Genomic DNA, 21321 nt, shown 5'->3' with positions numbered 1-21321 from the left:
CTTTACCTAAACAACAAAGAGAACTACGAACTGTGCCCTTACTTAAGGTAGCTTTCAGTGTTGGCAAAGATGCGGTCCATCTCTGCATCTTTCTTCTCGTACAACTCCTTCCCAACCCAGGGCAAAGATGACAGAAACGCATACACGTACCAATCCCGTCGCACCTATAGAAGTTTTTAAGAGACAGGTTTAAAATATGTGCTAGTTAATTTTCATTCATGTTGTATTTATTCTAGAATGAAATCCTATGGGAACTACTTGACAGGGCTTAAGTAAGACATCTGGCTCATTCAGAGTATTTCTAGATATTTTACTCTTACCAGACAGAATCATTTGAATTAACATATAGATGTCATGAGCACCCACCAGTATGCCAGTTGACTTTACTTTTAGATATTAAGGATTTAGAGTGTGACAATCTATTTATGTACTTATTTATTTTTTCATTACTAAGGGCTACCGGTGAAAAAATTCCTGGTATTATATGGACAAAATTCCGCATAAGGAGTTTTCTTACCTGAGGTACATCTTCTTCCTGAGATACACTTACAAAATTTTCAAACATAGCAACCATTGATGGGGCTGCAATGACGTGACAATTCACAAGATCAGATAAAAAACGAACCTGTTGTGGAAAACAATTCCTATTAACCTGAAATACCCTTTATAATAATTATAAAACAAGCAATCCTGTAATGACTGAAACCACAGATATGAAAAACTACAGCCCAAGTGCCAAACCTAGCCTGCTGCCTTTCTTTTTTTGTTTGTTTGCATAGCCTGAAAATTAAGAATAATTTTTAGATATATAAATGCCTGGAAAAAACCCAAAAGAATAGTTTGATTCATACAAATTATATGACATTAAATTTCAGTGTCCACAAGTAATCTTTTACTGGAATACAGCCACGCTCATTTGTTTACATATGGCCTCTGGCTGCGTCTGTGCTACAGCAGCAGAGCTGAGAGATGTGACAGAGCCCTTAAGGACAGGAAACTGCACATTTACAGATTTCCATTCTACACTATGCTAAGAGCCTAGACTGTAATAGTCTAGCTACTTCAACCTAGAATCTCCTTTTCTGTTTGGCTGCGAAACAATGTTTGTAAATGAAAACTTCTGAACATTTATTGGGTGTCCTTGGTGTGCCACTGCTAAGCACTATCAAAGTCCCTGTCATATGCTCCTAGTCTAGTGGGACAAGCATAATCTCAACCCAAAGTGATGACTCCTATACTGAGGTAAATAAAAAGTCTCTAGGACAGTGACAAAGGGAGAAGGGGAAAGTATCACGAAGGAGAATTGGGCTAGGATGAGTCAAGTATTCTCAAGTGGAGAGCAAGGGGAGTATTCCAGGCAGAGGGGTTCAAAAACAAGGTGTGTTCAGGGATCTGCAAGTAATTTTGATACAGTTGGAAGGTATATGGGAGGCAAGAATAGAGAAACAAATAGAGGATGAGGCTAAGGAGACTGGACTTAATCTTAGTGCCTTAATGGGTGTCCACACTTTGATTTGTGTACTCAGTAAAAAAAAATTTGATCACTTACCCCAACACATGTGTATTTATTTATAATATACATTGGCCCACTGCCAATCAATGTATTAGTTATTATTAAGGCTTAGTTCCACTAATATTTACTTTCTGCAACCCAATGAATCATCTTGTGCACCAGGCTTTTAAGATCATTAATTGCAGACAATGGAAAGAAACTGAGGTTTGTAACCTGTAACCAACATGAGTAAAACCTAGTTATAGAAAGACCACCTGGTGCCACTGTAGGAGAGAGAGAATCTGGATGAAAAAAGATCAGTTAGAGACTAAGACGGTAGGACGAAGGCATACAGTTTCCTGGCGACAAAAAAGAAGGAACACGCTGGAGAGAAATTTTGGAGGTGTAACTGATAGGCTTAGGGATTGCTTATAGCATGAGGGAGCAAAGGGAAGACAAAACTTAATGCTCAGGTTTCTAAATGGGTTGTTCAGTAGACAGCAGCTACTGTGTGTGACAGAAGGAAAGAAGGTATGAATAATGCGTTAATTTAAGGACTTCTAAGCAAGATACCTTAGTGCTAGCCTGGTAGCATGTGGAACACAGGTCTGGAGCTCAGGAGAAAGGGGGAAGCAGGAGATATAGATCACAGGTTTGGGGGACAGGAGGGTTGTCAAAATAAAGGTGGTTTACGAAGATGTGGGAGTAAAAGAATGCTTCAGAAGAGAGAGTTTAAAAAAAAGTGAAGTGAGGATAGAATCCTGGGAAACAAACATTTAAGAGGCAAAAGGGGAACAGAAGGTAGGTGGCAGTGGGAGGTCCTGAAAAAAGTGGTGCTACACAAACCAAGAGATAAGAAAGTAGTGTAGAGTCACGTGCTGCAGGGAGGTAGATTAGGATTTAGAAATTTCTGGACTTGGAAATGAGCTCTGTGGAATCTTCAATGAGAACAGTTTCAAAAGAGTGGCTGTTGTGGTGAAATGGGGAACTGTGTTTCTAGAGGAAGGATAAATTACATGGCTGTAGTTCACCTCTCCCCTCCTTTTCAAAACTAAATCATAATATACTAAAAAAAATAACTTACCAAATATACAGCTTCATTATAACTGTTTGCTTTCAAAGATTCTTTAAGTTGACGAATCATGGCTTCTACAAACTCTCCACCAAAGTTGTAATTCCTGGCATTCAGCAGTCCAACTAATGTTGTATAAATTGTCAACTTCTCAGGTAACAGACGTGCACTGATTTGAGAACCCGGTACAACAAGAAAATTCCAAAACAACAGCATTATGTTAAGTTGCTGAATTTTGTATTATATAAACCTTTCATCATTTTATTAACTTTGGAACAGGATTACTTTTAGCTGTTTTTAAAACTACTTCAGAAAAGGTATAAATATTGAGTAGAGTTGCAGACATAGCCCCCACAATTTTTCATTTTAATTCTAGTTAGTAAATCCAAGAGTTAAAAAAGTAAAACACTTTAATTATGAAGTTATCAAACTAAAATAAATATAACTAATGCCAGACCAGTTTTTAGTCCTACGTGTTTAGTCAAATTGAATAGCAGTTCTACAGAAAGTGGTTTCCATGGGAAAATACCTGGGAAACACTGGGTGAAACAAGTTTCTCTAATGCAGAATTATTGAGGGGGAGATGCAGCATTTCAGCATTTTTAACTTAGCTAACCAAATGTCTTACAATCAGAATTCCACTTTGAGAAACACAAGAAAAACTTCAGAACTGAAATTAGTTTCAACTAAGTTTCTATCAGTTAAATTGTTGAATTTTTAACATGGTATTCTGACATGATTTTTTTGCATTCCAGTTTGCTTACTCCAAGTGTGTTTTCATTAAAGTTATCTGAAAATCAGGGAAGAGGATTATAGTAACTAAACCTTTGGAAAAAGCAAATGCTGCTTCCTATTTAGGCAGCCTTTAGAAATTAGCTCTAAAAGAAAAGCAAACAGGAACTCATGATCATTCAGATTCTCATAAACTTTTTCTGTTTTCCCAAGGTACCTAGCAGGGTATTAGAGGCAATATGCATTTTAAAAAGATATTTACATTGATAGCAACCCCAACCCCCCCACCCAAAAGCCGTAGCAGCTTCCATTAGAGTTTAAGCATAAATCTACTCTGTCTAATAAATGCTTTTAAAACAGAAAACATCTTATGGATAACAACAGCAAAATGATTTTTCTTAGTAGTTCCTTAGTCTAAGAACATGTCTTCCTGAATATTAGATAGATTCCTTTTAAAAATTGTAACCTACATTATTTGTAGTTTGAAAAGTTAATATAAAATCTACTGATAGTTTCAATTTGTATGTATTTTTAAATTTCAACAATGAGCTATAGGCATTAAAAACGTTATTTTAAAAATAATTTAAATGACAATGTAAAATACCTAAAGATAATTCATAATTTATTTACTTTTTAATTTTTTCCCATTGGGTGGTGATTATTTATTTTTAAATTTTTTATTGGGGAACAGCATGTTTCTCCAGGGCCCATCAGCTCTAAGCCGTTGTCCTTCAATCTAGTTGTGGATGGCGCAGCTCAGCTCCAAGTCCAGTTGCCGTTTTCAATCTTTAGTTGCAGGGGGCATAGCCCACCATCCCATGTGGGAATTGAACCAGCAACCTTGTTGCTGAGAGCTTGCGCTCTAACCAACTAGCCATCCAGCCGCCTCTCTGGAAACTCAGCGGCAGCTCGTTGTCTTCAGTCTTGTTGTGGAGGGTGCAGCTCAGTGGCCCATGTGGGAATCGAACCGGCAACTCTGTTTTTCAGAGCTCACACTCTAACTACCTGAGCCATCCGGCCGCCCCAGATAATTCATAATTTAATGTAAAGTACAAAGATCCCTTTATATAGAAGTCCTAGCTACTTCTTTGCAAGGCATACAATTCAGAATGATCAATGTCTATCTGAGAGATGAAAAAGTCTAGAATGCTAATTCTACCATTGGGAGAGACTGTTTCACGCTTCCATGTGAGACTTTTCCCCCTTTAGTTTCCTTACAAATTAAATGCTTGTTCTAGCTAATCTAACTCAGAAAGATTATGCCTACAATAGCTGCAAAAGTGTCTTCAGTCTTCTAAGAAGGGCTATTACTTGAGTGACCAGTTCTCAAATTTGTTTAGTACTACTGGTTAGAACTATAAATTAAATTCTATTACATATATTTAAATGTATGTACGTAAAAGAAAATCTCTGAATGTGAACATGTCTACCTCACTGAAAAAGTCAACTCAAACGATTCTAAGATTCCAAGAAACAAAACATAAGGAAAATGCTCAAATTTACTTCTCTTTATCTCTAAGAGTTCACCAAAGGGCCAAAGGGCATTTCATGTGTACAAATCTTCTGACAGAAGGAAAGCTAATCACATATGGAATATAAACAAAGTGAACATTTCCCAAAGCATTTAAGAGTAGATAATACATTATCACCTGGATTCATAAATCTTTTGCATACATACACTGTACAAAGAAGCCTTAAGATCTTGCTCTTGTAGTTAGGAAGATCAGCTTCCAGAACACCAGCCAAGCTTTCTAGGTTGCTCTCCAAAGAGCAGGCACTCTGCAAAGGACAGCATATGAAATGTTTGTTAAGTATGTAGCAATTAGTGAATTAAAATTTCCTAGGTGATCATAAAAAGTTAGTCTTACACGCAGAAGGCACTAAGACAGGTTTAGTATAAATCTATTCAGATGGTTACTGTTCTTTAGATACCCATGAAAAGAGAATGAATGAAATTTTAAAAGCAGTCTAAGCAGAATAAGTATTAGAAATGAGGACATCATGGACTCTATTCTCAAATTCATTCACTATGTGACTCTGGGCAAATTTCCTCAAGTATCCAGGACTTAGTTTGGCTCTTCATTTACAAACTGAGAGGACTATTCCATAAAATCTCTTTTAAGACTCATATTCTATGAAAAGCACTAAAAACATTTAATTCTCGATTATCTGCATCCTAAGGGTTTTAATACGCATTTACTTTGGTCATGCAAGCTTTGCCTAAAACAAATCATCAAGTTTTCAGCTGATGAAATTAACCAAAGCACAGTCAAGGACTACTGGAAGCCCATCACAGTCGGGGCCTGTTTCAATGCATACCTTTTCTCCTACTTTGCATATTAAAGATTCCAAATGATCTTCGGTTTTATTTGCATCAGAGGTCTTTCTCCTTTTGTGAGGCTGTCCGCCTGTTTCAATAACGTAAAAAATTGACATTACATGATAAATCCACTGTCACAAATTTTATTTAACTTTTCTTAGTACTATAATCTGTTTTCTACCAGATGCCCTACTTTTTACACACAGTAGAAGCTCTTAACTGACGTCCCACTTCTCAGACTACGCAGGATTAACCAATAGTCTCCATTCCCAGGGCCACTATAATAACTCCAAGAGGCAGGCATTATTTATGTTAAATTTTGTGTAAAATTCCTAAAACCTGCTAGTGCCAGCAGTACTCATTATTGTAATAATGAAAATTACTATGTAAGCCAAAAAAAAATATGGGTGCAAAACCAAGGTGTACGTGTTGGAAAGGTTAGGGGGAAAAAAGCTTTTGTAGCAGGTATGACGAGGAAAATTTCAAAAGATGGGAAAAGGAGCATAAAACATTAGGATTCTTCACTAGCTTTACAAGTGGTCTGAGCTCGTAACTAAATTTGTACACCTGAAACGAATAAAAATAGTGCTGGTCCCACACAGCACTAGGGTATAAATTATTCCAAACAACGGGATTACAATCAGCAGGCATATACTCAAAGAAACGTCTTCAGCACTATACCAAATAATTGCTGGGGGAAAGAAGTATGTTTTATGATTTCTGCTTTAACTAGCTCTTGATTCCCTACGTTAACTACTGATCCCATTATATTCAAAAACTGTATCATTCAAAGACTCTTAAAAAAACCCCAAACCTACTATTCTGAAATCATTACCAGTCATCTATTTGTCCTTTTAATTGCTAAAAGAATTCAAGTTAAATGAAGTTGTGCTAAAAATCAACCATAAGCACCGGACTGTCTATTATTCAGACTCTTGGCTGTTAAAGATCTCTTACCATTTTGTTTAAAACTGTAACACACCCACCTTACCTCCTGTTGTGGAATAACGTAAGGCTTAAACATTTTAAATAATAGTGTTAAGTATGGAACATACTGCTGTTGCTACATACAATGTTGGCTAGTCTTCCAATATTAATTCAATTTTTGACTTCCACCAACTAGATTAGGATGGCATGTGAACGAGGAAGCAACAGTCTGTAACTGTGCTGGAGAACTGTATTAACAATGAAAATCTGCAGATGGATATAGGGTTACTCAGGAGCAAGTTATATATAACTTCAATCATCTCCAGACTTGCACAGCCAACGAAACTGAACCATTTTTACAGAGTTCATAATCACTTACTTGCCACTGAAACATGGCTTGAAATATATGGTGATTATCATAAAACACAGCACTTGGCTATTTGAAGCTTGCGGTATTAAAAGTCATTCCAATGACTGAAATGATCTTCATGTACCACTTGAACATATGCTGAATAAAACTAATCTATTACTATCCAGGTAGGACCAGATGAAAGTATTACAAGAGACCACAGAATAAAGCACTCTGCTTTGACTCCCCAGTTCCTTAGTTATCATTATGATCTGGTTTAAATAACCACTGAATAGTTTTGAAAGGATAATGCGATAAAAAATACAACAGGCATGCAGTGTGACAACTGAAATGTATCCCTGGAGATACTGCCTGTGTAAAGTTGTAGACATGTGTGTCATAGTGGGATCAGCGTCTTTGATTCTTAAGCACACATCAAACCTAAGTCACAGGATCTATATATAAAGGTTCCACCACCTGAAGAGCCAACTTTCATACGAAGGTCTTCTATTTCCAAGATTCAGTCATTACAAAAAAATTGCATATTTGATGCAATGCTTATATAAAATATCAGCTAGGACATTGAAAACGCCTTCTCTTAGAGCAATGGTTCTCAACTGGGTGAGATTTTGCTCCCGAAGAGCCACCTGGCAATCTCTGGAGACAACATGAATCGTCCCAACTTGGGGAGTGCGACTGACATCCAGTGGGTAGAGACTAAGGATTCTGCTAAATATACTACATTGCACAGGACAACTCCCAACCACAAAGAATAACCCAGCCCAAAGTGTCAACAGTGCTGATGTTGAGAAACTCTGTTCTAGAAAGCAGAATACTAAATAACAGTGTTCTTCAGACCAGACTCCAGTAAGGTTGGGAGAATGCACACACTGAAAAACCAGCCGAATGAGAGCAGTTTGTTGTTTTAAACCTTAGCCACTGCCCCCTTCTTTCTGGCCCATCCACTTTGCCAACCTTTATTCCACATCCCACCTCCACGACCTCCCTAAATCGACTATCCAGCTGGCTCGTTCCAGTGTCAGTTTGGAATCATACCCCTGTCTTTAAGCAACCCTCCCAGATCCTCTTGTAAGCTTGAAAAGGGGAAAACGATGATGTGGGGAATAGGATTTCTGAAGAAAAACTAGAAAATACAAGCATACAGTCGTATATCTGAACTACGACACCTCTTTTTTCTCTTCCCATTTTGACTGTATCGAACAAGTTTTATTTGGAGAATGGTAGGAGCCAGAAAGTATTAATTAAGAAGTAAGAGATGCCCCAGTCTCACCTGATACTCAAGAGAGTATGAAGGGAGGAGGGAACCATAGACACAATCTGAACTCATGAACAGTCACAGGATATTGAACTCAGAAGAGAACCTGGGCGAGAGCATGGGAAAGTTGAATAAAACACCCTAATTAAGAATAAAATTTGGGAAATTAGCTGAATGTTTTCATGTACCCTCAAGAAAACATATTTATGGTAGCTCCCAAAGCAAAAACAAATTTTATATTAAAATATAACTATGTAGAAGTTTTGCAATGTAAATTAAAGTTACATTGCCACTTTACTCAGACTCCCTTGGCTAGTATAGAAAAGAGAAGCAGGTCTGTCTTAAAACCGTCTAAAAGGATCTTAATACATCAAATAATTTTTCCCCTCTAAGATGATTCTAATTTTATATGGATACTTTGTACTACATCTTACATCCTTATTTAGAATTAGATACACTATAAGAAGTTTTAGACCCACAAAGTCAAAAAGAAAAACCAACAAGGTGAAAGAGAAAGTAAAGTAACAAAACCAACAGGTAAAGTACCACAATTCTGCAGACTTAAATAAAGCAGAGGCAACCATCACTTCTGAAACAAACTATACTAACAAATCCGTTCACTTTATTCATTTTATTTTTCTATAGTTAAGTAAAAAAGCCAGTCACAGTCTAAAGGATACGGGTCTAATTCTAAGTAGCTTAAATGGGGTTAAATGTGGGTTTTGGGGGAAGAAGATGGACAATCTAAATACTTCCTTAAAAGAACAAAACAGTCTATTGAACAGCTATTGCCCTATGCATATTCTATAATAACTGAAAAGCTTCGGAAATATTCTTAAAAGAGGTTCTAAGAAACAAGTTAGATTTAGTACTCAACCAGCATTCATGCACATTAATTTCCACTTAGCACTTCCTTTTCCTTATCTACAAATTGACCTCTAGGGGAACTCCATTGGTATAGTATCCTAACTGTCTCCCTGGATCCTGAATACTCCAGTCTCAACACAGATACAATTTTAAAATTACCCTCTACGAACTGATCCTCTGCTACCTCTCCGCCTCATTGATTCTGCTCCAGCAACGCTGGCCTCTTTGCTGCTAGCCGTAAGGTCTTTGCGCCCTCCTGATTCCCTATGCTTAGACCCCTGCTTTCCCCCATACAGGCGGCAGGTTTGCTCCCTTACCTGCTGCAGATGCATTTCTCAGGGAGGTCTTCCCTGAACAAACTATACAAAACAGTAATTCCCTGCCCCCCACAGCAGTCTCTACCCAGTTTTCTTTCTCTCTGTAACACTTATCACCATATAATATACTATATTTTACTTGATTGTTTCCTGTCTGTAAAAGGGAGGCTCCATCTTTATACCGTCCATTGCTATACGGCCCGTAGTTAGGACAGTGCCCGGCACTGTTGAATATTTATTGAATAAATGATTACATCTAGTCAAGCACATGGAAAGTCATGGCAGTCACTGACTGATTAAGAGCTGACAATAATCCAGCAATGCTCTGATATATCTATTAAACTATGATTATAATAATTCAGCCTATTTTAAAATAGCCTTCGATAAAATTTAAGCTTCTAATGTTTCTAATTAAAAAATTAACAGATGCCCAACTAAAAGTAAAGTATTTAAAATATTTGATTCAGATCACTGTTTAGGGTAAACCCTTGCTAATTATTACCCAAATTGTGGCAATTTACAAAAGTTCCAGATTCAGTGTAGTATCCATGAGAAACTATAAATTGCCCTTCCATTACTAAATTATTCATTCACCATAGTAAACTTTGATTAATTAACTCCTTATTTTGCTTTTTTGGTTTTTACTTATTCTGAGGTACCTGCGGCAAGACCCCAATAGACGGTGATTTAGCTGCCAGCTGGTACTAAAAGAAGGTAACTCCCAAGAAAGTTACAGCAGCATCCCAATAACCGAAGCAAAAGCTCCGTTTCTACAGATTCAAATCCAGTTCTCCAGGTAGCCCTCTGGAAACATTCTCTCCCCCTGTAGGGATACTCTAAAAGGGAGAAGTAGAAGTGGAGAAAAGAAAGTGTGAGGAAAGCAAATGGAAGAACTTGAATAAAAGGCTCAAGTTCTTTAAACACCAAATGATGACTTCAAGCATATTAGCTTCTGATTAATCAAATTCAAAGCATATGAAGACTGTATTTTGTACACAAGAAGCCTCCTGTGTTTTTTTTTAAAAAAGACATGAAGCATAATTCCTGGGTAGTGAAGAGGCCCCTGGAAGTTGCGCTCACTGGTGTCTGGGCACTGCCGGCGGTGAGTCCACGCCAATTACACTAACACTGTGGACCCGTAGGTGTCAGATGAGAAAGCTGGCCTAGGACATCCTTCCAAGCCATGGCCTCACAGAAACCTGATGTTTCGCTGTTAAACCTACATACACCTGTTTAGTTTCACCTACCCTAACTGCCCCGACATTCAAGGAGAGAAAACTGTTTAGCGCAGAAAATTCAATTAGTTTTTTGATCTGCATTTTTCTTACATCACCGACATCTGCCAATGCTTACCACCTCTTAACTATTAACAGATGATTAAACGAACACCATCAGGAGCCATTCATTACGAGCGTAACTTCACTTAACCATCACAACACCGTTGAGAGGTACACGGACCACCTCCTATACGACTTCTACATCACACACTGAAGTTTACAGAGGTGACATAACCGGAGCAAGGTCACAAAGTAGATGCTAGGGCCTCGCTTTGAACGTAACCCCGATTCCAAAGTCTGGCCTCTTGAGCACTACACTCTTTTCAAACACCACCACACTGGAGTACTAGTAGCAGAATGGCTCCCAGGGCCTTTTCCTGCGGACGTGTGTTCTTGACCGAGTTCCGCACTGGAAGCGCCTTTCCCTCCTTTGAACTCGCTGGACTGTCCTTGGTGCCCGACGACAGCACCGCGACCCCCACGAGCACAGCCACCCAAGTGGACGTGCACCGCCTGAGCTCAAGCTCCAGCGCTCTCACACGGCGGGAATGCAATGACGGCCGACGCGGACCGAACACGCGTGTGCGCGTCGGGGACCTCCGGGGCGTGGGGAGGAGACAGGTCGCTTTCCCCGGAGCTCGGAAGACGGCCAATCCACAACGACCGGTAGGGGAGCAGAGCGCACACCGCGGCTCGTCAGATCTCAGTGCCGGCTTTGTCCCTTCCCCTCAGTGGCGTGGGCGAGCCCTTTCCAGGCGCAGCGGGAGGGTCCAAAGCGGAAACGGCGGCCACAGGGTGCCGCCACTGTCCCCGAGGGGCGCCGCCCAGACCCACAGAGGTACGTACTTCTCCGCTCGGCGGAGCCCAGGACCGAGTCCTGACGGCGGTAGAGGCCCGGGCCCCCAGGCCTACCGGACACCGACCAAAGGAGCTGGGGCGAGGGGATAGGCAGGGGCTCCCTACCAGTCGCCAGCCACCCTCCCGCTGTGCCACCCCCCTGCCCTCCGCGACTCCCGAACGCTCCCGGGTGGGAAGGGCTTCCCTCGAGACCCGAAGACGCAGGAAGCCAAACGTCGGCACCCACCTGGGCGCGGCCTCGTCGGCCGGGCCCGGGACACTCACCGTCGTTCTCGTCTCTGTGCCGCCGCCGCGACATGCCGCACGCCGGTGCGCGGACGAGCCGCGACGTCGGGCGGGAAGCGCCGCAGGAACCGCGGGGACGCCGGCCGGCCGGCCCGAGGACAGCGGCGAGGCGCGCGGACTGGCCGGCGCGCAGGCGCACTTGCTCGCGACGGCTCCCGGAAGCGTAAGAGGCGGCGGCCGGGTGGGCTCGGCAGGTTCGGCAGAGCTAGAAGCTCGTCAGGCCGCGGCGTCCCGTCCGCTCGCCCCCGCCCCCTCGGGCTCCCTCCGCCTCTCAGCGGCTCCTCTCTCCCGCCTTTCAATGTAAGTCCTTCCGGGGACACGCAGATCGCGCCGCCTCCGCGGTCCCCCGAAGCCCCGGGCCGCGCGCCACGCCTGGAGGCAGCGGTCAGGGACGGACGCTTTAGTCCCCGCCTCCACCGCAGACCCGCCCTCAGGGGCTCGCCAGGATTTTCCCGGCGGCCCGTTCGCTAACATCCTCGAACACTTCCGGGGCGAAGTGACGTCTCGGGCGTTTTTTCGCTACGTAAACACAAGGTGGGGGGTGGAGGCTCCGGGGTGGTGAGTAGTGTGACTGCTTAGGCGGAGAAGGTTCAATGAAGGAAGGTGTCCGAAAGGATCGGGACTGGCGGGTACGTGCGCAGCTCACTCCCGCTTCCGGGCTCCTCGCGGACGCTGGGCGGAGAAATCGGGCCAGCCCCGGCGCTCAGTTTCGATAACCGGCACCGTCCGGCCGGTTGCTTAATTACAGAGTGTAGGTAGAAGTCATTCGTGGCTCCTCCTTTTCCTTCACCTCCTACATGACAATCTACCCCTAAACCCTGCTGGCTCTGCTTTCGAAACGAGTCCCGAATCAGACGACGTCACTGCTTTGTTCGCAGACCCCCGGCGACTTGCGTTGCAGGTTCCACAGCCTGACCTGCAGGGTTCTCCTCTCTCGTCACTGTGCTCCACCCGCTCGGACTTTCTTCCTGGGCCTCCAAAGAGTCCCGCTTGTTCCCACGCTAGGAGTCGGTACCGTTTCTTTTGCCTGAAGACGTCTGCCTGTCCGTCGGCATAGGTGGCGTGTCGCGTAGGTCCCAGCCCAAACATCAGGGCCTTCGTGAAGCCTTCCCTGGCCACCCAGTGTTTTAGTTCCCTCTACAAGTGCATTGGCAGTTGGCACCTCGTGTGTGCCAGGCGGTGTTCTGGATGCTGAGGACGCAGAGGGCAACCAAGGGGAACCCCTGCTTGCGTGGTGCCGGTGGCCCGTGGAAGGACGGGCCGAGAAAACAGTGCAGTCGGAGGGCGTGGGCAGCGGGCGGGGAGGACCGGTTGACAGGAGAGCGGTGGTGGGAGCGGCTCTGTAAGTACTTGGGACTCATCGGAGTAAGTGGAGAAGCCTTTGGAGACTCACCTTGTTTTTTAAGGTACCTCTGTCTCCCACAGGAGGAGGGCCGTCGGTCTGTTGCAATAATGCAGGCAGGCAACGATGGTGGCTTGAACGGAGTTCGTAGTAAACGTGGTGTGAAGTGACCTGATTTGGTCGTATTTCAAAACAGCAACGTGACTAGGATTTTCCGAGGGACTGGAAGGTGGTGTTGGAAGAACAAGGAGTCAAGGAGAAGCCCACAGAGTTTTGAGTAACAGGAAGGATAGAATTGCCATTTACGGAGGGGAGGGAGACTGGGGAAGCGCCAGAGTTGGGTTTTGGACGGTTGCCTCTGAACAGCCTGCTGGCCCTGGGGCTGAAGCTCTCCATGGACAGCTGGACGTGGGAATCTGGAGTTCAGGAGAGAGGGCCCCGCCTGGAGACCTACCTCTGGAGTCAGTACATAGTGTTCTAAACCTGAATTGTCCTTTATTTATGATTGCTTCCCTTTGTTTTAATGCAAGTTGCAAATGTTTACAGAAGTTGAGAAAATTATATAACGAACCTCCATGTACTTCATCAACCAGCTTCAACAATTACCAGCTGAGCGCCAGTCTAGTTTCACATATGTTATCCCTCCCTCACACAGTTATTCTGAGGCAAATAACGTTTTCAAGTCCTTGGGAGTAGATGAGATCACTTACAGGGTGACTATAGATAAAGTGATTCGACATTTAAAGTTGGGGACAATATATATGGAGGATCCCCACCAAAGGCAACTGAGAAGCAGCAGCTCTTAGTATCACGATATTTTCATGTTTTTTAAATTTGTTTACTTATTTAGTGTCCCTTACTGGAATGGAAGTTACAAGAGAGCAAGGACCTGAACTGTTTCATGAAGGCCTGCAGCCGCAGTACAGTACTGTTTTCTATGTGCCGGGCACATACCAAAATCCCCACATAGAATAGTTAGGAACATATAAGCTTCAAGCAAGAACTGAAAAGGATTGCGAGTGAGGGGAGGTCACTTTGGGGGGGTGGGACAGGTGTATGTGGAGACACTGAGGCAGGAGAGGGAATGGCGTGTTTGTGCACGGTTGCCAGAGTAGGATACTCTGAGAGGGAGAGTGTTGTCTGAGATAAGCCAAGAGTGGTAGGAGAACTAAGGATGTGCCAGACGTTTTACATGTCCTTTCCAATCCTCACTACAGCCTTGCAACGTAGACATTGTCATCTGCGTTTTAGAAATTAGGGACGTAGGACTCAGAAGTTTAATGTCTGGCCCAGGTTCACATATTTGCACCCAGCTGCACCGCGATCCAGAGCCCATGCTTTTCTGGTGTTTCATGTTGCCTCTTTGTCACTTGTTAACATTTGCTTTATAAAAGCAAGAATGCAGTGTGTTGATTGTAGTGCCTCCGTTTTGACAAGTCCTGGCCACAGTAACAATTTGTATATTTCTTCTGGCTCATTAAAATGGGGGCTGTTTCAGTAGTTATTTCTTCTACAAAGAGAATTTGCCCAGCTCAAATTCTAAGGGACAAAAAAGAACAGTGTTTATAAGTGAAGTTGCTAGCACACAGCTTGGTTGATTTCCCTTGTACCTGTGCTTTTTTGATACTATTTATCCTAAATGTTTGCATGGTTTGCCTCCTAATTCAGGTTTCTGCTTAAATGCTACTGCCTCAGACTACTCTCTGTGTTTTAAAGATCCCCTCTATCACTCTGGTTACTTACCCTGCTTATTTGTCTCCGTAGCCCTTTTTACCATCTGACTTATTTTTTACCTCCTGTTTTTGTTTGTTTACCTCCTGTCTCTCCCCACTGGAATGCAGAGACTTTTTCTGTCTCATTCACTGCTATATCCCCAGTGTCTAGAACAGTGCCTGCTAAATAAATATTTGTTGAATGAATGAACGAATGGGCTACAGGGCCCATGCTCATTTGCATCATTGATTAGCTTTGAGTTTACTTCAAGTAGTAATCAAAGACTTGGACGTTGTTGTTTCTCCCTTGCTCACTTCCTAGGAGATAGGTAACTGAAAGGAATCTGCTCCACTCTTGCAACCAAGCCAGATGCCTTCTTCCACTTCACCAGACCAGGGAGAGGACCTGGAGACCTGTGTTTTACGATTTTCGGACCTGGATTTGAAAGACACAAGTGTTGTCAATCCCAGTAGTAGTCTCAAAGCAGAGCTCGATGTCAATACAAAGAAGAAATACTCATTCGCAAAGAAAAAGGTAAAATTGCTGTTGGTGTTGTGGGAGCGTGCATATGTAGTTAACGCAGATAGATCTAGAAGTAGCTTATCAAGGTTGTTCTCCAGGGAGTGGAGGGTTAGTGAGACACTAGGCTGTTGGCATGTTCAAGGTAAGGTGTAGTCAGAGCCGTTACTAGTGATCTTAATTCAGTGCCAGGTAAAGGAGAATCATAGGCAGGTGTGGCTCAGGAACACTTCTGGAGGAGCACTTAAGGACCAGTCGTAGACAGAGGGGCTGGGTTCCTTTCCTCACCTAGGGTGACGGGAGGAATCGCAGGAACCCAGGAGACCTAGTCATAAGGAGAACAGACAGATAGTAGGGCAGCTGCTACCTTAGACTCCTGATCTGGTCCAGCTGGTATAAAGGTTATTATGAAAACTGTTACTCTCACAGGAAGTTCTACAGAATAGTAGAACATAAAACTGGAAACCCCTGTGGAAAGATAATAGAAGGGATTTCACTGAGACTTCCATTAGCCTTAAACCTAAGGTTATTTAACAGTGACATTGGCGTGTAATTGCAGGCATTTGCCCTTTTTGTCAAAACCAAAGAAGTTCCGGCACCTTCCTTTGAATGTAAAGAAAAATGGTGGAAATGCTGTCAGCAACTCTTCACAGACCAAACTAGCATCCATAAACATGTGGCAACACAACATGCTGATGAAATTTGCCACCAGACTGCTTCTATTTTAAAGCAGCTGACTGTGATGTTGAGCTCCTCCAAGAGTCTTAAGTCTGCAGACAAAAGGACTCCTCTAATCGAGTACCTCACTCGAAACCATGACATATCCGCTTGGCTCCCTGATACGAGCTGCTTTAGCCCTGATGAGCTGATAAGGTAAGAATTTCATTCTGTACCTTTGGTTTAATTTTAAAACTGTTTTTCCAGCCACAATGAGGCTATCACTACCCACCCACTGAAATGGCAAGATCCTAAAGGCACAGAATTTCTCTACCAGCCTAAGCTAGGCCGATAAACATGCATTACATGTAATAGATCATAGTCTACGCAGTACCATGTACCCACGCAGCAGGCAGTGTTGCCAGGTTTCTCAGAAACCATCCTACATCTTCTAGGGAAAGGTAAAGAATAGAAAATTGTATTATTTTCAAAGAGAAGTGGAAAGGCCCAGAAATATTAATGATTCCTCTACCATGAATGATGTCAGAGCTTAAAAAAGGGTTTTTGTTACCAAGTATGGTTTTCTGAGCTGAATGTATTTTAGAAAGGATGTTAACTTAGAGAGGCGAAGAATTAGAAATTTAGATTTTTGCCTTTGAAAAATTTACCAAATCATAATATTACAGAATTCTGCAGGACCGATTTCTAATTTTAAGCAATTCCTGAACTATTTGGTGAATAGAAAATGTCCAAGTTTGATTCACTTTTATTACTAGTATTTAGTGCCAAATTCCCTTTATCAGATAGAAGAAAGAGAATTGAACATAGAGTCAGACCTGAGCTAGTGACTACAATTCTTTGTACCTTCATTTCCTCACTTCTAAAATGGGAACAGTAATGCCTGCCCGGCCCTACCTCACAGTATTGCTGTATGAATTATATAAAATGATGATGGTAAGAGCACTTGCAAACGGTAAAGTGCTGTACAGATGTGGCCTTGTCATTTCTGTATGGCCATGCACTTCAAGGAATTTGCTTTCCAGTTAGAGAAATAAACAAAAAAACATGAAACAATTAACAGGTGATGTGAGACAGGCTCTATAATTATAGGTGAAATTGTAAGGTTCACAAATAATGTGTTACAGGAGTTTAGAGAACAGAAAATAAATAGGCTTTAGACTAGAGAAGGTTATGGAGGACGGTAGGCCCTGAAATATGATGAAGGTATTGATGAGAGAGTTATAGATTCCAGAACTGGAATGGGACCTTAATTAGCATCAACTATAGTATTGTCTAAAATATGTACGTGCAACATTAGTTGTGGAAGGAACATGCTACCAAGTGTTAAAAAGACGCACTGAAGACAGGATAGATTTGGGAAGCACTAGGTTAATATGTCCTTTTTCGTAGGACTTCTCAGAGCCTTCAATGGCTAATGGACATTCACTGTGACTCAGAGGGAGATGCTGTTTGTGGGATTTCTCCAACACGCGGTTTCATAGAACAGCTGCAGAGCACACTTTGGGAAATGCAGCTTATTTCAGTTTTCCAGTTTTACAGAAGAGGAAATCAAGGCTCAGAGATGTTGAGAGACCCACCCAGGTCCCCCCACTAGTTAGTATAAGACAGCACAGTAGAAAGAGTATGGGTTCTAGTTGTAGAAGGCTGGTGTTTGAGTCCTGACTATGGGGGGGAGGAACTGGCCTCAGTTTACTCAGCTACAAAGTACAGATATTGTCTTCTTTGGAGCAAAGGCAGCCATGAGGTGCTCCATCCTGGCCTTCCCTCTGATTCTGCTGAGGTATCCTTTGTGAATTACGGCCTCCTTGTGCCAGTGACTCAGATGCTCTTTCCCTGTGGTTTTCCTTTTACAGTGGCCAGGGCAGTGACAAAGGGGAAGTGCTACTTTATTACTGCTACCGCGACCTGGAGGATCCCCACTGGGTCTGTGCCTGGCAGACAGCCCTATGTCAGCACCTGCACCTCACAGGCAAGGTAACGCCTCCCACCCCCCATCCTGCACTGCACTTGTCTGGCCTCCAGCTTGGATTGCAGAGGCTGTGCTTGTTACCAAAGCATTCATTGTTGGGTTCTTAGCAATTAGCAAATCCTGCTAGGCATTTAAGTAGAATTCTAAATAACTATTAGTGTTTTAGAAGAATATTTAGTGGCATAAGCCAGGGGTCAGCAAACTTTTTCTTAACGAGCTAATTAGTAACTATTTTAGGCTTTGTGTGAAAAACTACTCAACCCTGCTGTTGTAACATGAAAACAACTGTGCACATTATGTAAAAGAATGGGTTTGCCTATGTTCCAATAACCCTGTATGCAGAAGCCGACATATTTGCTGACCCCGGGCATAGGGAAATGTTCTCCATCTAGTAATTGACAAAAAACGTTTTACACAACTATACATATAGCTATGATTCCAAGTTGCTTCTTAATTTTCCTAGACTGTGTCAGGGTTTTACCCTTCTGTGGTATTGACATTTGCCGTTTCCCTTCGCTCTAGAATGCTTTTTCCCTAGATCTTCACATGGCTCATTCCTCACTTCAGATCTCTGCTCAAAGGTTATCTCCTCATAACGCTAAAGTAGTCCTCTGCAAACCTCATCTCTCTCTACCCCCTTCTGGTCAGAGAATTTTAAAGAATTTACCACTATCTGAAAGAATAACCTTTGTTTAATTTGTTATAATCTAGAATATAAACTTCTATATTATAATATAGACTATAAGCTTCCATAGAATATATTACATAGAATAGAATACAGAATATAAACTGTGACCTATAATATAGAATATACACTTCTGTAATCTAGAATGTAAGCTTCTAGAGTATGAGCTTCTATACATAATGTAGAATATAAACTTCATGAGGACAGGGATTATGTCTTAATTAATTGATGTATTGTCAGTGTTAGAATAGGGCTTAGCACATGACAGACAGTAAGTATTTGGAGAATATTGAATAAAGGAATGAATGTATGTTTATAACAAAACCACAAGTGTGTGTATAAAGATGGAAGGTAGTAGATACCAAAATGTTAATCAGTGATTTTCTCTACAAGAGGCTCATGGATGGTTTTTATTTTCTTTTTGTATTATTTTTTTAATATCCTTGATTACATATATACACGTCTGTATAGTTTATATTTTTAAAAGTTTAAATCAAAAGAAAGTGAACTAGGTTCCTTCTGAGATTCTTCTCTGGCACTATCGTACACATCACCTTTCCCACACATGTCCCAGGCTTTAATTCCCTGAGGCAATCATTTGATCGTCATTTTCCACAGCTATGATTTCCAAAGGTAGTGACTGAAAGCTTCACTTAAAACAACCCTTGACTCCATTCATTTCTGTCCACTTCCACCACTTTAGACCAAGCCCCCATGCTCTCAGACCTAGTCCTTTTCAGTAGCTTACAAACTACTCTCCATTCTTCCATCCTTGCCCGCTGTTTAATCCATTCTCCACACGGCAGCCAGAATGATATTGAAAGTTACATAAAATTGTATCGCTCCCTCCTCAGAATCTTTCAATGGCTATCCAGTGCATTTAGAATAAAACCCAGATCCTTAACATGCCTTTAGGACCCTGCATGATTTGGTCCCTTTGTACCTTTTCCACTTATCTGATACTGTTCTTTACTTGTTACACCAGCAACTGTGGCTTTCAGTTTCTTGGAGCCCACAAAGTTTTTTTTGTGTGTCTTTGGGCCTTTTTATAAGAAAACTCCTCTTCAAAGAGCTCTTCCACACCCACTTGATTTCTCAAACTAAGTTTTACTCAACCTTCAGTTCTCAGTTTTAATGACACTTCCTCAAAAGAGATTTCCTGACCTTCAATCTAAATTCATTTTTCCTAATACATTCTCATAGTATCTTGTAGTAATTTTTATAGCACATGTCAATTTGTAACTTTTATCTTAATATGTATGACCTCCACCTGTAAGCTCCAAGAGGGCAAGAACTATATTTTTTCCAACCACTATATCTTTAATTCCTAGCACAATTTCTGGCACATAGTAAAACAATTAGTAAACATCTGTGGAATGCATACATTTATCATAATCTCTATTTAGAGAATACCTTGAAAGATGGATATTCTCACAGTAAACCTGAATATTCTCACAGTAAACAAAAAGGATACCAGTATTTTTCCTTGGTTTAGGGGCAGATTCTTATTCTTGGTCCACCCAAAAGGTGAACTAGCAGTGAGAGTTTCTGACCACAGTGTGGCAGCACCTGCCTGGATCTTCCGTCTAAAATCTTAGGCTTCAAAGATCCACGCCCAGTTTACTGAGATAGTTTTTTGCTGGCAGGAGATTTGGCAGAATATTAGCATTTAGGTAGAGAAAGAGGAGAACTTGAAAATTCTTGGATTATGGAAAGAAGCTTCTAATCCCTATTGCTGTACATTCCTTATGGCCTCAAGATATTTGAAGGAATGCATTGGAAACTCTGGAAAGGAAAAAAATTAAAAGATTTGGAGTCAGTAAGATCTAGGTTTGATCCAGAATGCTCATCATGGAACTCCAGATAGCTAGTGTCATTGGCTTGTGAAATGAATGCCATTTATTTCCATGCCCTAAAGAATTGAATCAAGTGAGGCAACAAATGAAGTATCTTCTCTGGGCCCTGAATAAAAGGGGCCTTTTAAATTTTTTCAAATTCTATGCATCTGGAGGTACCATTGTTATTATATAGGTACCGTGTTTCCCGAAATAAGATCTAGGCAGACAATCAGCTCTAATGTGTCTTTTGGAGCAAAAATTAATATGAGACACAGTTTTACTTTACTATAAGACCGGGTATATAATATAATATAATATAATATAATATAATATAATATAATATAATATAATATATAATAAATATAATATAATGTAATGTAATACCGGTGTAATAAAATATTATGTAATATAAGACCGGGTCTTATATTAATTTTTCTCTCCAAAAAACGCATTAGAGCCGATTTCCAGAGAATACATGATACTGTGTTGCACTTTGTCTTAGCACTGTTTTCTGGAGAGCTCAGCTCCCTCTAAGATGATCTGTCTTTAAACTCATCCAAAGGATTGTGTAGAACCAAAACAACTAACTTGGCAGGGCCTCCAGAGCACTGCTTCGTAAGGCAGGGCCCTTAACCCAGGTTCTGACGTCTCCTAACCATTGAAGCATTTCAAAGAAAATACAGGGTTTGAGAAGCCTCAGATGCGGATACATGTTCATTTGTTCAATAGATACATATTGAATGCCTACTGTGTGGCAGGTACTGTTCTTAGCACTGGTTATGCAACAGTGAACAAAACACACACA

General features: G+C 41.7%; 2 protein-coding genes across 15 annotated transcripts in view; one reads left to right on the top strand and one right to left on the bottom strand.

Moving 5' to 3' along the window:
* The window catches only part of NCBP1 (nuclear cap binding protein subunit 1), a 37573-nt gene extending 25369 nt beyond the window's left edge, over nucleotides 1–12204 (bottom strand). Inside the window, exons 1-6 of one of the 2 annotated variants that reach the window (XM_081066475.1) lie at nucleotides 11752–12204; nucleotides 5616–5704; nucleotides 4975–5075; nucleotides 2577–2733; nucleotides 518–625; nucleotides 43–164 (exon numbers count right to left, since the gene is read on the bottom strand). In XM_081066475.1, coding sequence (XP_080922601.1) covers nucleotides 43–164; nucleotides 518–625; nucleotides 2577–2733; nucleotides 4975–5075; nucleotides 5616–5704; nucleotides 11752–11785 — 611 coding nt within the window. In that variant the 5' untranslated portion in view covers nucleotides 11786–12204. Of the gene's footprint in view, nucleotides 1–42; nucleotides 165–517; nucleotides 626–2576; nucleotides 2734–4945; nucleotides 5076–5615; nucleotides 5705–11751 lie in introns of both variants that reach the window. The other variant, XM_081066476.1, reaches the window with a different exon arrangement.
* The window catches only part of TSTD2 (thiosulfate sulfurtransferase like domain containing 2), a 32488-nt gene continuing 22457 nt past the window's right edge, over nucleotides 11291–21321 (top strand). For 4 of the 13 annotated variants that reach the window (XM_081066487.1, XM_081066488.1, XM_081066486.1 and 1 more), the window contains exons 1-4: nucleotides 12271–12401; nucleotides 15149–15361; nucleotides 15906–16219; nucleotides 17878–17998. In XM_081066487.1, coding sequence (XP_080922613.1) covers nucleotides 15197–15361; nucleotides 15906–16219; nucleotides 17878–17998 — 600 coding nt within the window. In that variant the 5' untranslated portion in view covers nucleotides 12271–12401; nucleotides 15149–15196. Of the gene's footprint in view, nucleotides 11468–12270; nucleotides 13576–15148; nucleotides 15362–15905; nucleotides 16220–17877; nucleotides 17999–21321 lie in introns of those variants that run through there. The other 9 variants (XM_081066478.1, XM_081066485.1, XM_081066481.1 and 6 more) reach the window with 4 other exon arrangements.

This window comes from Rhinolophus hipposideros, assembly GCF_964194185.1.
Source record: "Rhinolophus hipposideros genome assembly, chromosome: 11".
NCBI lineage: Eukaryota > Metazoa > Chordata > Mammalia > Chiroptera > Rhinolophidae > Rhinolophus > Rhinolophus hipposideros.
This window is presented reverse-complemented; position numbering and strand designations above follow the sequence as displayed.